Below are 19,364 nucleotides of genomic sequence, written 5' to 3'. Positions count from 1 at the left end.
AAACTCTGCCTCCGTTCTCTGCAAAAGATTCGAAGGCGGAGCTATGCATTGCATGTGCTTTTATTAAATTGGAGGATTGCAATTGAGAAACAAACACACGATTGGTTCGGCATGTTGATTGCTAGACAAAGGAAGCCAATTTTTTTGGTGCGAAATTTGTCGCTTTATTGCTTCTGACAGAAAGCGGCTTTCCTTTGATGACGTCAAACTGTCAATTCACACAGACTGCACATTTTCGGAAGACTTTAACTGACTCCTTGTTTACAATTCCAGTAAAAAAAACACTTGCTAACATTGAACTTTGGATTAAATTATCAAAATAAAGCAAAAGCAAAGTTGACAAATATGATTAAATTAATTCGCGTCAGTTCAAATAAGACGTTTTGCGTTGTAAATCAACGAGTTTTCATGACAACAACAACTTTGACAAACATTACCGCTACGACGCATGGATCGATCTACCTCGATTTTTTTTTCATGTACGATCTCATAAGTCGAGTAAGAGCAAACACATACCGGGTAATTTGTGTATGAGTAGTTTATCTTATATAAGATTTATGCAACGGGCATCGCATTGTTGCGTAATGGTGCGCATCGAATTATGGAAATGAAGCGCAGTTTTTTCGTTTTAATGGGAGAAGAACGCATGTCATGTAATGGAGTGTTTAAAATTGCCTGATGTTACAAAGGTGCTTTTAGGACTCATTTCATTTGAAGATATAGATGTGTTTCATTGATTTTTGTCTCTGTGTTAAGATTATAAAAGATATGTTGTCTTTGTTCTGATGTTATTAGTATTATTTTTTTTTTCCAATGATGTTTTTTTTTTTTTTTTTTTTCGACCGCCCGATGGACCATTTTCAAAATAATTTTTGTAAACCAATAAAAAAAAAAGTCGTGGCCTAATAACTCAAGTTAAAAGAAAGAAAATATGAATTCTAGTTATAATTACACTGGATTTGGATGGCCATATGATAAAACAAGTCCTAATCCCTTTAAACAAAAGTTTTGGCTATTACAAACCCAATTAAAGAGCCATAATGTTCACCTTTTTACTCTGAAGGACCTAGGATGTCTACTTACAAGATTCATCTGACTGGAGACTGGGATACTCATCATCCATACATTGTCCCTGAACATCCACATGCAGAGCTGTAACACATCATCATCCCGTAGCGGCCGCGGAATGGCAAACTCAAACACTGTCTTCTGATGGGCATTTCTGTTCGAAAAACGTTTTGTTTGCGATACTGTGCTGTCATCAGCTCCAAAGATAATATCCGTGTACCGTTTGAACGCGTATGAGAGAATGTCGCATCTCTGGTCCAAATTGAAGACAAACCGGTCTTTGTCAATGAATAGTTGATCTTCCGACGAATCTCTGAAATGGAAGCGGCCATGGCATTCCTTGCGTTTTGGGCAACAAAGCCTTATACCTGTCATAACCGTCTTTTGAATTTGCAGTTGTTAAAGACAAAATGTGTATATGGCAGAAAATGAATATGCCAAACTTTGAAACCGCCATTTTGAAACTAGAACCTGAATCACATGACTGCGCATGTGATAAAAGAGCAAAAAGTTACAAAAAGAACGAAAGAGACTTAAAATATTAAATAATAGGATTTACATATCGATTCTATTTCAAATTGAAATACAACATACAAATAACTACTTAATTTTTCTTTATTTGACAGTATATTGTATAATTTTTGTGTTATAGTTATTTACATACAAATAAATAAATATCTTCCCGTTTACATATAAATAACTATCATATAGATCTAGATGTTCTTCTTCATCGAACATACAGATCCTATCTGAAAACCGTGAGTAATTTGCGCCTGGGAACAGCTGACCCAAAAGCATATACAGTTTATATTGCTTTTAAGATAAATAGCAAAACGTATATTTTGAAATTTGAAAAAATCTAGATCAGGATTGGGCATGGGGCCGATATTCGTACCTACAAGATAATACACAAAGCGGATGGTAATGCTACTGGTATAGCATTGAATGTTTAGGCGATTTTTTTCAGGCGTTATTCGCGTCGTACAAATTAAAGGACTTGCATATTGAGCACCAGACTTTTTTTCAGTCCAGGGCAATGTCACTCATATGAAATGGGATTTATGCGATCAATACCTTTTTGTGAAAAAAAAAAAACAACAACAACACAACAATCCAAGTTTGTTTCTAAAGCTGGCCGGTGTATTAGAGTTATACTGGACATTTTGGACGGTTTTGCTAGTATCCTGGTGATACCGCGTAACGGTGTATTACTCCTTTGTCAAAACACTATCGCTGACTATGTAGCTAATCCTAATGTAATGATATTGAAGTCTGGAAATCCCTGTATACTTCCAATTTTAAATCATAAAGCTCCCTTTAATTACAAAGTACTGCCCATGCGTCACATACGAATTCACACAAATCTCGAAAATTCCGACAGAGTTTGGAAACTATTGGCATTTCGTTATTACAATTGTTTATTTAACAGGGAAATGTTGGAAACCACTTTATTGATAAGAATATGGGGCGATTCGGCAAGTTTTATTAGGTTGCTAACATGATGCACTTATAACAAGTTATGTATAAAGTCACTTGGTATTGTACACATGTAGTTCACCAAAATAATGCTCTTTTAAAATAAGGTTCAATATGTAAAGTTATATTGACAAGCTGTTTAGCGGATCCACAGACACATTTGTCCAAAGAAACTAGACTGTCCGAAAAAAACCGGACTGATTCCATTCTCCTCAGCCCCTTTAACAACAAATGGAACTCAAGGTTAATGATAACAACGCCGCCGACGCACCATTAATGTTAAAACAATATGGTGGCGTTATTAGTGTCATAGTCTTTCGATTTTTAACAACAAATGGAACTTTACTCATATACAGCATTGCTGTGTTCTTTTTTAATGTTTAGTTTCAATCATTTGGTACCTGTGCAATAAGCGCGGGGTTCCCATTTCATCCACTGTAACATTTCAAGGAAAGCCTATCTTAGTGTTAACATTATCGCGCACAATGAGTGTCAACCAGAACAGAGCAAATTCGCGTTTGTCTCTATACCTTTACGAAACCCTTTTAAATACCAATTTCTCCAAGTCACAGCAATTTTTCTTTCCGTAGCAGTTCTTTTTCTAGAGACGTTAAGTCGGTTGCTTGTAAATCCACGCTTCAAATAGTTAAAGACTGTAATTTGCTGACAGTCTTCAATAAAATGAAAGGATAACTTTGTTTAAGTAGTATGTCTCTTGATTGAACGTTTCAGTTATCAAAATTGTTTGCTACATATTGATTATACCACTTTATTGTTTAGCGATTGCTTTGTGAATTAAGTAAGGCTTGGAACACATATTTGATATCTGGAAATTCGAAAACTTGCCGATTATTCGAATACGAAATTTAGATTCGAATATTTTATACTTATAAACTTAATGAGTGCCTGTAAAAAGCAGACGTGCCTACAATTGCAGTAATATTTAAGCTGTTGTGTATTAGTCCATGGTATGAAAACAGCTGTCATCAATTAACGATATAATGTTTCATCATTTCCATACAGCAGCACAATAAGTGTTATTGTAAAGTTAATTGTCAGTCTGGATGCATCCCACCGAGGTACTAGTAGATTCAAAATCGTTGGGAGTTGAAAGGACGCAACAATTAAATACGCGATACTCGTGTCTTACTTAACGACACTTAAGGTAGCGCACCTCTAATGATTTCCCGCGATTAATTTTACGATCATTGCCGATCTTCAATGATCGGTTATTTCCGAGAGATGCATTTTATTTTTTTCAAACTTCGAATTTTGATATGTGTTTACCTAATTCATTTAGAATACATTACTTTCACTATAAATATTGACTTTGATCCAATTATCATCTGAAAAAATACGAGTTCGCGATTTCTCCAAAGATTGACGAGCCTTTTTACCTGTTTACTTATGGATATCTAATTTAAAATTACATTCGTGTGGAGTTGTCGTGGCCGAGTGGTTAAGGCGATGGACTACAAATCTTTTGGGTTCTTCCCGCGCAGGTTCGAATCCTGCCGGCATCGCATACTTTTTGCGACGCGTTTTATTTCTTTTCTAACGTAATTTGATTTAATATAGCATATAAGATATGTTTATTGTCAAATATGTTGAAAATTGTATGCACATCCTTCAATTTTTAAAATTACAACAACGTTATGGCTAAATTGGGTAATTAACTGCTGAAAATACGAATGATGCATGTTGCATTTTTATTTTATTTCAACAAGTAAACGGTAAATCTGTCTATTTCTTGGTATTTTTGCTGTATATAGTGTTTCTATAAAAACAAAGTTTAAAATATAACTTAAATGATACTATTTTGAATTTTATGACACTTTGTTTTTAACCGACCCAATTTTACTTGGCTGAAATCACTTACATTTCATGGCGCTATTCCATAGATAAAAATTTGTAAAAAATAAATGTCTGTAAAAGAATACTTATTCCAACTTGTTTTAACTTTAAACACCTTTACTGCATCTGTACACACCAACTGCATGCCCATATTTGGAAATTTGAAATAATTATGGAACTTTTATATACCCCAGGGGTGAAAATAAACTGGACAAAAGCCGAGCGTGAAGGTGGTTTTGAAAAATCGGTATATTTTTTTAAAAGCATGGAAAGCCTACCTACAAATTTGCATGTAGTTCAGTGAAAAGATGCTGATTAGGAAAATAATTAATTAAATTATATTTGGATATGTGCCCATAAGGGGTGCGCTACCTTCAGTGTTTAAGGCTTATTGAAACACTCTCGAGTCCGTTTCTTGGGCCTAGAACCAGTACTTGGTGTCTTTGGTGGAGATCTAAAGAACGCTCCCACAGTGGGGATCTAACCCGTGACCTCCCGGTCGCTAGGCGGACACCATATCCATTACACCACGGCGACCTTTATGTCATTGTTTGATTCATTTAAAGGTTTTCTGTAAACTTTTAACTATTGGCTGTTAAAATTTAATACTCGTATCACAATAAAGTGCTTTGCCAATTAACTTTTTTATCCCTTATTGCATTTAGCTAAGGTTTTATAAAGCACATATTGGCGCATTTGGAGAAAACAGCCAAATTAGTTGCCATTTGAACTATTTGTAGACCTCTGAGTTTATGTAAACACTAAACATTCCTACACAACAAATCACCAAACCCTTTTTACCCCCATTATTACAACTTACATTATACAGATAAATCTGGTGTTAAAAGACTGTAAATCGTATCATATCAACTATCCGTGAAAGCAAAATGGTGTACCAAACTTAATACTATAATTAATAAAAATGAATGGAATTGAATAGTTGAACTTCCATTTTTAATGACCAATGATGTTAAGGTTCAGTGGTTGCAATATAGAATAATTCACATGATACTTTGAACAAATAGTCTTCTGAATAAAATAAAAATAACTGATGATCCATTATATCCATTTAAAAAAGTGAGGGAAATTTGGAACATTTAATCTGGTAATCTAAAATATCTAAAGATATTATTGACGAATTGTTATCAAGAAAATCTTTTCTTTTCATAAATAAGACAATTTTTCTATTGGGAAATACTTTGTTTGAAGCATGTAACTTCATTTTTCTGGAGAGTTGTTTACCGCTTCAACATGTTTCCGCATTTTGAAACAACAATACATGATTCAATAATTTTAATTATACAATTTAAAAACTTCTTATAATCTTCAGACAGTGATAAAACCGTGTAAGGACTACATTTTGGTTGGTTATATAAAGGACACAATAATGGAGACTGCAATGTTTTAATGCAAAAAATGAAACGAGCATTATGACTTACTGTAACATTCAAAGAAGTATTAAGCTTTTGGATAGTGTTTCAGGTGCAAACAATGATGCTCCCAGTAGACTTCCATACACTGTTTTTTTTAGATTTAGGCGTCACATGATAATTTTATTTCACTGATATGGCGACCCTCTTTTGTTTTGCCGACTCTAAATTTCTTGTTTATTTCAGATTGAGTTTAAGTAAATATAAACATGATTTTGGAATTGTCAATTAAGTTTTCGATCAACGACGCTATATTTGAGCATATTGCCTAAATAAACTTTAAATTAACTAACATTAACAAAAGAAAGAATATAAAAATATATATTTGTTATACTAATACATGGTATATCATATCATGATACAGTGGGTTTGCATTTTATCTTAAAACAAATTACACAACAAAAGTGAATCCGACCTACCCAGCAATCTATTAACTGAAGTTGTTAAAACAAACATACTTTTAGCCTTATTTGACTAGTATTGTGACGACGCAGATGTCGGTCTTTTTAATATATTACGGTATTGCTTTAACTTGAATACATGTCATTATCCTATTGGAAGAAGTGTATAGCCAAGCTGTCGTTTGTGTTATCAAATGGACTTTTAGTAAATGCATCGGATTACGCAACCATGTGCTCAAGTAACCAACACAAATATAAGCACATGATTGGTTAACTCAAGCATTATTGTCTATTGATTAATACCTCTTTTTCTAACCATATAGAAATATAGAAACTGTCATTATTTTACATTTCATATATTTGAACATCAATACTGTGTTGTACTTACAGTTTTAAATATAATACATGAATATTCAATAATTTAAAATGAACTTTAAATCACCGAATTAGTTTTTGCAAAAGAACAAGAGCAAATTTATCATAAAACTAACTTGAAAATTAATTTTGATGAACGTTTGGTCAAAATCAATTATTTAACATGTTTATTAACTCATCTTTAATACATGGTATGGTTTCTTTTTACGTGCGTCACCATTTGTGTACCTGTAAGGGCGATAGCTTGGTACAGAGGTTCCCTAAAATAAGCATGAAACATGAGAGGCGTACCTGCGGTTATAAGTGAACTTGAATAATAGATTTGAAGTTTTCTGATATAGGTATAAAGAGGACATGCAATTACAATTATCGAGTAGAGCGTAACTCACACATGTTGCATGGTTTACAGTGTCATTGTAGCTTTGTGCGTTGAGGCAAACATGGGAGTACATAAATACCAATATGTAACAGCGATATTGTTTGTTTTAACCATATTTTTAATATTCTGTTTTCAATCAACCATTCGTGTATTTATGACTCAACAAATTACGAACCAAAACGAGAAGAAACACAATGAAGAAGCAAATATACCGTGTAAGATTCAAGCTCTCGACCCGTGGGATCTGTCACTTAAGCCATTTCTAAGTGAACCGGCACCGCTTAAATGTACCGAAAACATCGACTTGTTTTATGTTCAGGAAAATGGAATTCTTGTAATAAACGCGAGTGTAGAGAAGGCCAATGGCGTTACAGTCTCGGATTGGAAATGCTATTATAGTAATATCACACGCGGTCTCGGCGATTCAAATGTGATATTTAGCGGAAAAAAAGAGTTTAAATACACCTTTTTGGTCGAGAGTCAGCTGTTTCGCATAACATGTTTCAACCATACGGCGAAAAGTGCAGCAAAAGTCTATGATATGGCATTCTTCAATCCGTATTGGGTCGCAAACAAGCTAGACGAAATCGACGATGAAACAGAATATAAATCAAGTGTCATCCTTATTGGGATTGATTCACTTTCAAGGTCAAATGCTATCAGAAGCCTTCCAAAAACTCTGCAATATCTTCGCGATGATCTCGAGGCTTTTGATTTCATGGGGCTACGTAAGGTAGGGTTGAATACGTTTCCAAATTTAATACCACTTCTTACGGGAAGACCACATACCGACTTTCCCAATTATATGCAGGGCAAAGATTTCGCCGATTCAATACCTTTAATCTGGAAGGAGAACTGTACCGCTAGAACCGCAACAGCTTTTATTGAAGACTGTCCGGGCATTTCCATGTTCAACTATTTGAAACCTGGATTTTACAAGCAACCATCTGAATATTATTTCCGCTCTTTTGAAGTTGCACGGCGCAAATTCAAGCCGATGATTTTTACATCTCTAGGAAAAGATTCTAAGGACTGTTACGGACAGAAAAATGTGTTTGTGTTGATGAAGGAGTATTTTAAAGGATTTCTTAAAGTGTATAGAGAAAAGCGCAAATTTGCCCTGTTCTGGGCGACCCACGTTGGGCACGATTATGTAAACCATGTCCGGCGATTCGACGAACCTTTACTTGAAATGTTACAGTGGATGAAACGAGAAATAAATCTGGAAAACATTATGTTAATTTTCTTTGGTGACCACGGCTTTCGAATGGGCGGTTTAGCCTTGACGCATATCGGGCGAGAAGAGAATAACAATCACGCGCTTATTATACATGTACCAAAGCAGTTGAAGGTAAACGTGGAAAATATACTTTTTAAGAACACAGCAAGACTTGTTAGTCATTATGATATTTACAAACCATGTATGACATTATTGCGTTTAAACATATCCCTCCTCCGCAATATATGGATGTTCAAGACACGTTAGTGCGACGAAATATATTAAATCCAATACCAATTGATAGAACGTGTTCAGATGCGGGTGTTCCTGCAGAGTATTGCACTTGCTATGAGAAAATATCAGTGGATACAAATTCAAGTATCTGTTTGGAATTAGGCCAACATCTTGTTCATCACATTAACAAAAAAATTCTTCACAGCTATAGGAAATGTGCCGTTTTAAACTTATACAACATATCTGACGTGTCGCTTGAATATTCTGATAAACATGTTAAGCGACAGGCAGATCAAGGTAGGAAGTCGTCTTGGAATAATCAAACTAAATCTGAAGCCGCTGAAGAGGCTTTGTACAATGACGGAGGGTATAGAATGGTGATCTACACGATCCCCGAAAAGGCCTGTTTTGAAGGACTTTTAGATTATTCGAGTGCTACCGATGGGTACAGGATCAAAGTCATCGGACTACCCAGCAGGTTAAATGTGTATGGAAATCAGTCGCACTGTACTGAAACTGTAGTTCTTAAATCTTTCTGTTATTGTAAGGATCTTTTAAACGATCACTAAGCACGTTCGCATAAGTGTTTGGAAATGTAATATTTATCAAATACTTGAAAGGGTATTAGTGAGTTTAGTGGTAGTAAAGTGGGAAACTGTATTGATTGGATCAGTGTAACTTTATCAACCCGAAGAATTGCCACAACGACTAAATTAAATAAGTTCCAAATCAACGTATTCAATTAGAAGTAATACAATAACTACAGTAATAATACCATATATTCAAAAAGAGATTAGTTTTATTTTTAAATTATATACTAAGAATTTTAAATTATATACTAAGAAAATGGATTAACAATAAAACAACGCAACGTCGAATCGTTTTATATTTATTTCATGTATATATGTATAACAACGTTTTATATGTATTTCATAAAATAAGGTTCGTTATAAAAACGATCTGTAGCATATGACCGTCATCCGAATTGTATGTTGTCCTCGATATATGCACAAGTGTTGAGATACTGAATTGTTTTCACAGCTGTTGTAAATTGTTACTTTTGTAATTCATTTATTAATTTGAGTAAAATTTGGCATGTTATTATTATAAGTGCGCTTAAGCACACACTAGTTAAAACGTCAATCGGAAGGAACAAAAAAGCGCATAATGGCGACATTTGTGAATATACAATTTATAGAGACCATTGAAAATATTATTAAACTTCATGCACCATGCTTCTGTTATGAAGTATTATGTAATTATATATTTCTAGTGTTAATGTCTCTTTTTGTTTTGTTTGTTAAATATCAAATCTTCTTTCAACTGATTACATCCTTATGGATTTATACTCCTGACTGAACTGCGTATTTAATTATAAACATACATAGCTATTTAATTGATAAGTGTAAAACGTTAAAACGTATTTTTATATGTAACAGTTAACACATCTTTTTTTAAAGTGTATTTCATATTTAGTAAGTAAATTTTTGTTATAGCAGAATGTATTAGCTATGAATGCACATTTGAAAATGATTCATACAAGAAAATGCAAACGTGGAATCGTTTGGCACTGGGAGTCGAATGTATTTACAATGAACATAAATTCGAGGATTTATCAAATAAAATAATAAACTTTGGATTCTTTGTAAAGTGCATGTTCGCTTATTATTCCAAAGCGGGATTAATTAATTGTACTTGTATTTTCTTACTTTGTTTTTGTAGCAAATGTTTAGTTTATTTGCAGGTGTATCTTTGTTCTCGGTAAATAACTTATGTCAATAAAATATTTAACATGTTTCAAGCAATTATCTAACCTTATAAATTTAAGAAACAAGACCTTTCATAAAAAACATAACATAGTCTGTTTATGTATGTAATTTTGCAAAGCTAAAACGTATTATTCAGCTCTTTTTACAACAGTGGCTGTATATGATATTTACAAATATATAGTTTTCAAACTTGTGTGGGTTGAAGGTACGCCATCAACGCCTCAAATCATACTGTGTTGGACCGTTTTCCCTCCGTCATTAGTCCCATAAATAAAAGGAAAGTGGATTTGTAAGGCAAGGCGTTCAACAATAAAATGTAAAAAATAAAACAATAACATAATTACACTAGGATATGTATTTAATTGAATAACTGTTGAGTTATTAAATTGTCATCAGAGCACATCATTAAAACCATCTGAAACACGTTAAAAAGCCTTGTATAAATCAAAATTCCAATTTAGTTCTTAATTTATAGTTTATTTATGTCGTTTTGGTTATTCCGGCAGAAAAGTTGCCATTTTTTTCTAAACCTGACATTGGAGGGAAAAGTTAATGCTAAAGTGTTTTTGTTAGGGGACATAATAATGATGAAGATTCCAAATGTTGCCGGCCGGTTTATCTTGTAATACACATTTTCTATGTATCAGGATTTCCATAGCATGCTAAGACAAATCTGGTCGCTTCCTTCACAACTTCTTTTAAACAAGCTAACATATCGCTAAACAATCTGATGGAATTGCTTGCGTTAAGCATTTGAAAATAAATCTTCCCTTACCGATACACAATTATCCAGCCACCGTGTTGCATCTAAAGGAATCGTTAGTAAGTCGGTTGCGATATTTATATTCTTTGGGGCTACCACAGAAATGCCAGTGTGTTCTGCTTCTACAGAATCAACCATTTTTATTATCATAATCACGTCCGCTTCTTCGTGGACTGTTTTTAAATCAGCTCGTTTGTTTATGACACCTTAATATATTTCAGTGGACGCATCATGATCTCCTGTAACGACCAACTTGAGTGCACAAAAGGTGAAATTCTTTATCTGTACATAAAGCTTAACAAATCAGAGAGGTCAGCTGTTGTTTTTCTTCAGTGACACCTAGTGTACTTTTATTTGGCGATAAAGACATGTCACCTGTTAGTTTGTACACCCTTGAAACATTTGATTGTCTACCTGACTTTGTCACACTCTTAGTGCTGAACTCCATGTATCGTCAGACATTAAGTAGACATCAAATTTATTCAGATAGTGTCTTGTATAAGTCTTAAAGTTATAAATATAGTCATATATCTTTCCGTCTAAGGGTCAGTGAATGTCATACAGGACAGCAAATACATCTATAACGGAACATGTGAGCTGGCTTTCAATGTGCATCTCAGACACTTCTACTCTTAATAGATTCTTCGGCATCTATTTGTTTTTTTCTATTCTGAGTTCCCCTGTTTCAATAAACATAGCAGTAGGTACTGAAGCCAATGCATGGCGCTGTATATGGTAAATGTCTATTTCCCTAGAACAAGGTTGTAGGCCAATTACTCTTGAATAAATCAGATAGATGTTATACACGTTGGTTTCCACAGCCCTAATGTGGTTTCTAGACACAACCTGGGGTTTAACCTTTTTTAGGTATTGACCCATAAACATTGTGCGACAATGAGCTTTCAAATCCGATCGTTTGGATTGTACCAATATATTTTGCTTGTTCAACATTAGCAGACGTTGGTGCTATTGTTCCGGTCACAATGTTCACTAGACTGGGTGGATGCTTGCTTCGATCAGACGGATAATTTTCTCTGAAGACTTGCTTTATCCTGAGCTTCTGAATTAATACTCACCCGCTTTTATTCTTTGTGCTGTTTATCAGTGTCAATTTAATTTACACCACTCATTTCTCTCAGATCTTTTATTCTGCTGAACATATGCAGGCTCAGCTCCAAACATTGAGAGTTTCAGGTTTAAGTGTTGAACCTATAATGCCCTTCTTGTCAAGGACATAGCTCATAAAAGCTGCTTATATGAGCCTGTCACTCCATATGGCATTCCATACCCCCGGAACATGTCTCATGACATGCTCACCCTTTAGGAACTTTTCGTGTGCGCTTCCTCCATTTATCTGAAATAAAGAGGCCGTATCTCGAGTAGTATGGGTTTAAAACGCCAACAAGTATGGTAAAATGATACCAATCACCTTCTCTTTCTGTTTGAACATACATCATTATAAGGACTGCTTTAATCAAACAATCAATCCCCAATTTAGACGTACGACTTGCAGATGCTATGTTGTTAAGATACATTTCTAGATCATTAAATGGCGGACACCATATCTATTACACAACGGCGACCTTTATGTCATTGATTGATTCAATTAAAGGTGTTCTTAAACCTTTTAACTATTGGATGTTAAAATGTAATACTCGTATCACCATAAAGTGCTTTTCCAATTAACTTTTTTTTTATCCCTTATTGCATTTAGCTAAGGTTTTATAAAGCACATATTTGCACATTTGGAGAAAACAGCCACATTAGTTGCCCTTTGAACTATTTGTAGACCTTATGTAAACACATAACATTCCTACACAACAAATCACCAAACCCTTTTTTACCCCCATTATTAAAAGTGTTAAAAGACTGTAAATCGTATCATATCAACTATCCGTTGAAAGCAAAATGGTGTACCAAACTTAATACTATAATTAATAAAAATGAATGGAATTGAATAGTTGAACTTCCATTTTTAATGACCAATGATGTTAAGGTTCAGTGGTTCCAATATAGAATAATTCACATGATACTTGGTACAAATAGTCTTCTGAATAAAATAAAAATAACTGATGATCCATTATATCCATTTAAAAAAGTGACGGAAATTTGGAACATTTAATCTGGTTATCTAAAATATCTAAATATCTTTTCCTTTCATAAATAAGACAATTTTTCTATTGGGAAATACTTTGCTTGAAGCATGTAACTTCATTTTTCAGTAGAGTTGTTTACCACTTCAACATGTTTCCGCATTTTGAAACAACAATACATGATTCAATAATTTTAATTATACAATTTTAAAACTTCTTATAATCTTCAGACAGTGATAAAACCGTGTAAGGATTATATTTTGGTTGGTTATAAAAAAGGACACAATAATAGAGACTGCAATGTTTTAATGCAAAAAATGAAACGAGCATTACGACTTACTGTAACATTCAAGAAAGTATTAAGTTTTTGGATAGTGTTTCAGATGCAAACAATTATGCTCCCAGTAGACTTCCATACACTGTTTTTAGATTTAGGCGTCACATGATAATTTTATTTCACTGATATGGCGACCATCTTTTGTTTTGCCGACTCTAAATTTCTTGTTTATTCCAGATTGAGTAAATATAAATATGATTTTGGAATCGTCAATTAAGTTTTCGATCATCGACGCTTTATTCGAGCATATTGGCTAAATAAACTTTAAATTAACTAACATTAACAAAAGAAAGAATATAAAAATATATTATATTTGTTATACTAATACATGGTATATCATACCATGATACAGTGGGTTTGCATTTTATCACAAACCAAATTACACAACAAAAGTGTATCCGACCTTCCCAACAATCTATTTACTGAAGTTGTTGAAACAAACATACTTTTGGACTTATTTGACTAGTATTGTGACGACGCAGATGTCGGTCTTTTTAATATATTACGGTATTGCTTTAACTTGAATACATGTCATTATCCTATTGTCAGAAGTGTATAGCCAAACTGTCGTTTGTGTTATCAAATGGACTTTTAGTAAATGAATCGGATCACGCAACCATGTGCTCTATATATCAACCAACACGAATATAAGCATATGACGGGTTAACCCAAGCATTCCTGTCTATTGATTAATATCTCTTTTTCTAGAGCCAATATAGAAACTGTCATTATTTAACAGTTCGTATATTTGAACCGTCTGACATAAATTCTGAGTTGTAGATCTACTTACAGTTTTTAAGATAATACATGAATAGTCAATAATTTTCATCACCGAATTAGTTTCTGAAATAGAACAAGAGCAAATTTATCATAAAACTAACTTGAAAATTAATTTTGATAAACGTTTGGTCATAATTAATAATTTAACATGTTTATGAACTCTTCTTTAGTACTTGCTATGGTTTCTTATTACGTGCGTCACCATTTGTGTACCTGTAAGGGCGATAGCTTGGTACAGAGGTTCCCTAAAATAAGCATGAAACATGAGAGGCGTACCTTTGAAGATGCACACTGATGCCACGAATGAGGTCGATTAACACGTCAGAAAAAAATTGAGGAGAATCATGGGCTGAGGACGTTTTTTTTTCCGAGCGCCATCTTCTCAGCGGGAGTCTATCATGTAATAAACACATAACGACGGTGTAAAGTTCTATAGTGTAAGGCTTGTTAAAGCGACTTTTCCACACATTGATGCATTTTTAAGTTTTAAGTTTGTCAGTAAACGCTTTAAATTGCTTGAATATAATGACAGAGTAAAATCTAAGAAAGAAAAGATAACAGGTTTGTCCCTAGCGGGGCTTGAACCATTGTCCTTCGGTTTAAAGACTTTTGAAAAAAAACAACAGATCGGCCTTCTTTACTTTTGTATGATGAGATCAATTAAATGAAAACACAATAAAATGACTCAATCGTGTAGCGAATGTTACGCTGAATACTTTCAATTTCAAATGATGTTTATTCTTAAACGAAGCTGTTAATCGGTTTGAGTGTACGGCATACGTAGTATTTCACTCCAGGATTTGTAGTGTCCTTTTATTTATTTTTAAGCTGGAAAGTTTGTATATTGTCCTTTCGAAAATATGCGAAAAAAAAGTCGCTTTAACGAAACACGTGTATTGGCTATGTTTAAAATGAAAAACCCTATGTGCAATGCAGAGAATAGAACCGATTACTGAAAAATGTGTTATTCAATTAAGGAAACACAGCAACTCTTAACTTTATCGATCAATAAATAGCAGGGGTCCGTCTTATCAAAGATCGTACGAAAATGTTAACTTACGATTGAATTTTGTTAGTTTAAATATAAGTGATTATGATCTGTATGTTTCAAATATAATGGATATTTGACAGCTGCTTTGGAAATGAATGGAAATGTTCAACAAAAGTAATTATAAAAGTGACGGTTACATATTTATGGCGCTTCGAAAATTGCATCGTAAGGTGAGAATGTCGTACGATGTTTGATGAGACGGGCCCCTGGTGTTTAGACGGCTCATTTGATAAAGAATTTATATAGAATGTATTATAAAGAAAGCAACAACCCGCGTGTTTATACAGTTATCGTCACAATGTATGAATGTAATTAAAACATGAACAATTGACGTCTCATAAGGTAACGCCCTTTTGGCTGTAGTTAAAATAAGTGTACGCTTTATTAGATTTGCTTTTTAAATTATTCAATTTAATAGTAAACAGGTCGTCCAACGTGCATTTAAAAATAGTTTACTGACAAGATACAGTTTGAAAAAAAGAATAGTTAAAAAAGCATGCAACGAATCTATGATACACACAATCCTGTTTAAGAAAAGAGTTTATAAATATATCTTCGTTCATTGATTCAATTACCACTAAACATATGTTTGAAAGGCCTTTTATCTTTGACATGTATTCAACAGGTATATATGATACACTATTCTTTAAAAATATTTGTATTTAACTTTTGTTCATTCTATATTTTTAATTCGAATGTACTAGTTAAAGGCATCCTAATTATCTCTTGCTAATATTCCTTTTCACAAATTTGGATATTTTTGTCAGTGAATGTTTTATATTGATACATGTAAACATTGGACCTAAAAAGCTTAAGTAAAACAAAAACAAGAAAAAAAATAAAGAAAGAAAAAAGGAACCCGCATCTTGGCTCGAATCACTGACCCTTGGAGTAAAAGTCTAACGTTTGGACCACTCGACAATCCGTGCTCATACAATGAGTGATTATTTAATACTTTAAATAATCAATCCTCGTAGTGTCACAAAATATAACGACAACAACAGAACTCTCCAACTTCTTCAATCGTTTCGCGTTGCAACGCTTTATAATTTTTCTGGTTTTTAAATCGTCAAAAGATGCATATAATGGATATTTTAGAGCATGGTAAATGTTCAGTATTACTGTTTCCTCACAAATATCATTACTATAGCGAAAATTTGAGAATCTGAAATGTTATTTTTATTGTAAATTTACCAAAATGTGAAAATGCCCCTTTAATGGTCTTAAATCAAATCATATGTCGTAGTAAACGAATATCAGAACAGAACAGAACACAAAGTTTATTCAAATAACAAGTCTAGTCCGATGCGAAAGTGACAAAAATAGTATATAAAATGTGTATTAAAAGGGCGGATTAGGAAACTATATTACTCAACGTTTGCATTCAATGTCTAAGTTCTCATTTTACAAGCATTTTGACAATATTTCGCGTTATTATTTGTTAACAAAAGTATAAATTATGTATTCATTCTAGATCGGTTATAATTGAACTTGAATAATAGCTATGCAGTTTTCTGATATTGGTATAAAGGGGACATACAATTACAATTATCGGGTAGAGCGTAACTCACATAATTTGCACGATTTACACTGTCATTGTAGCTTTGTGCGTTGAGGCAAACATGGGAGTACATAAATACCAATATGTAACAGTGATATTGTTTGTTTAAACCATATTGGCGATATTCTGTTTTCAATCAACCATTCGTGTATCTATGACTCAGCAAATAACGAACCAAAACGAGAAGAAACACAATGAAGAAGCAAATATACCGTGTAAGATTCAAGCTCTCGACCCGTGGGATCTGTCACTTAAGCCATTTCTAAGTGAACCGGCACCGCTTCAGTGTACCGAAAACGTCGACTTGTTTTATGTTCAGGAAAATGGAATACTTGTAATAAACGCAAGTGTAGAGAAGGCAAATGGCGTTAAAGTCTCGGATTGGAAATGCTATTATAGTAAAATCACACGAGGTCTGGGCGATTCAAATGTGATATTTAGCGGTAAAATAGAGTTTAAATACACCTGTTTGGTCGAGAGTCAGCTGTTTCGCATAACATGTTTCAACCATACGGCGAAAAGTGTAGCAATAGTCTATGGTATGGCATTCTTCAATCCGTATTGGGTCGCAAACAAGCTAGACGACATCGACGATGAAACAGAATATAAACCAAGTGTCATCCTTATTGGGATTGATTCACTTTCAAGGTCAAATGCTATCAGAAGCCTTCCAAAATCTCTGCAATAGCTTCGCGATGATCTCGAGGCTTTTGATTTCATGGGGCTACGTAAGGTAGGGTTGAATACGTTTCCAAATTTAATACCACTTCTTACGGGAAGACTACATACCGACTTTCCCAATTATATGCAAGGCAAAGATTTCGCCGATTCTATACCTTTAATCTGGAAGGAGAACTGTACCGCTAGAACCGCAACGGCTTTGATTGAAGACTGTCCGGGCATTTCGATGTTAAACTATTTGAAGCATGGATTTTACAAGCAGCCCTCTGGATATTATTTCCGCTCTTTTGAAGTTGCACGGCGCAAATTCAAGCCGATGATGTTTACATATTTAGGGGAAGATTCTGAGGACTGTTACGGACAGAAAAATTTGTTTGTGTTGATGAAGGAGTATTTTAAAGGATTTCTTAAAGTGTATAGAGAAAAGCGCAAATTTGCCCTGTTCTGGGCGACCCACGTTGGGCACGATTATGTAAACCATGTCCGGCGATTCGACGAACCTTTACTTGAAATGTTACAGTGGATGAAATGAGAAATAAATCTGGAAAACATTATGTTAATTTTCTTTGGTGACCACGGCTTTCGAATGGGCGGTTTAGCCTTGACGCATATCTGGCGAGAAGAGAATAACAATCCCGCGCTTATTATACATGTACCAAAGCAGTGGAAAATATACCTTTACAGAACACAGCAAGGCTTGTTAGTCATTATGATATTTACAAACCATGTATGACATTCTTGCGTTTAAACATATCCCTCCTCAATAACGCGACGAAATATATTAAATCCAATACCAATTGATAGAACGTGTCCAGATGCGGGAGTTCCTGAAGAGTATTGCACTTGCTATGAGAAAATATCAGTGGATACAAATTCAAGTATCTGATTGGAATTAGGCCAACATCTTGTTCATCACATTAACAAAACAATTCTTCACAGCAATAGGAAATGTGCCGTTTTAAACTTATACAACATATCTGACGTGTCGCTTAAATATTCTGATAAACATGTTAAGCGACAGGCAGATCAAGGTAGGAAGTCGTCTTGGAATAATCAAACTAAATCTGAAGCCGCTGAAGAGGCTTTGTACAATGACGGACGGTATAGAATGGTGATCTACACGATCCCCGGAAAGGCCTGTTTTGAAGGGCTTTAAGATTATTCGAGTGCTACCGATGGGTTCAGGATCAAAGTCATCGGACTACCCAGCAGGTTAAATGTGTATGGAAATCAGTCGCACTGTACTGAAACTGTAGTTCTTAAATCTTTCTGTTATTGTAAGGATCTTTGAAACGATCACTAAGCACGTTCGCATAAGTGATTGGACATGTAATATTTATCAAATACTTGAAAGGGGATTAGTGAGTTTAGTGTTAGTAAAGTGGGACACTGTATTGATTGGATCTGTGTAACTTTATCAACCCGAAGAATTGCCACAACGACTAAATTTAATAAGTTCGAAATCAACGTATTCAATAATTAGTAATACAATAACTACAGTAATAATACCATATATTCAAAAAGAGATTATTTTTATTTTTAAATTATATATTAAGAAAATGGATTAACAATAAAACAACGCAACGTCGAATCGTTTTATATGTATTTCATGTATATATGTATAACAACGTTTTATATATATATTTCATAAAATTAGATTCGTTATAAAAACGATCTGTAGCATATGACCGTCCTCCGATTGTTATGTTGTCCTCGATATATGCACAAGTGTTGAGATACTGAATTGTTTTCACAGCTGTTTTAAATTGTTACTTTTGTAATTCATTTATTAATTTGAGTAAAATTTGGCTTGTTATTATTATAAGTGCGCGTAAGCACACACTAGTTACAACGTCAATCGGAAGGAACAAAAAAGCGCATACTGGCAACATT

The 19,364-nt window shown here is 33.9% G+C and overlaps 1 protein-coding gene and 1 non-coding gene across 2 annotated transcripts in view; both read left to right on the top strand.

Annotated features, from left to right (window-relative positions):
- The first annotated feature begins 3,985 nt into the window (after positions 1–3,985).
- On the top strand, positions 3,986–4,067 carry Trnac-aca (transfer RNA cysteine (anticodon ACA)). The gene has a single exon. It is a non-coding gene; the product is annotated as a tRNA-Cys (tRNA).
- Positions 4,068–7,524: 3,457 nt separating this feature from the next.
- The window catches only part of LOC127877059 (uncharacterized), a 29,506-nt gene continuing 17,666 nt past the window's right edge, over positions 7,525–19,364 (top strand). The window contains exon 1 of the mRNA XM_052422659.1: positions 7,525–8,404. Within this exon, the coding sequence (XP_052278619.1) occupies positions 7,525–8,404 (880 nt within the window). The remainder of the gene's footprint in view (positions 8,405–19,364) is intronic.

Source organism: Dreissena polymorpha, chromosome 4 (genome assembly GCF_020536995.1).
Source record: "Dreissena polymorpha isolate Duluth1 chromosome 4, UMN_Dpol_1.0, whole genome shotgun sequence".
NCBI classification, from domain to species: Eukaryota; Metazoa; Mollusca; class Bivalvia; order Myida; family Dreissenidae; genus Dreissena; species Dreissena polymorpha.
The sequence above is the reverse complement of the archived record's forward strand: the minus strand, read 5'-3'. Positions and strand labels throughout refer to the sequence as shown.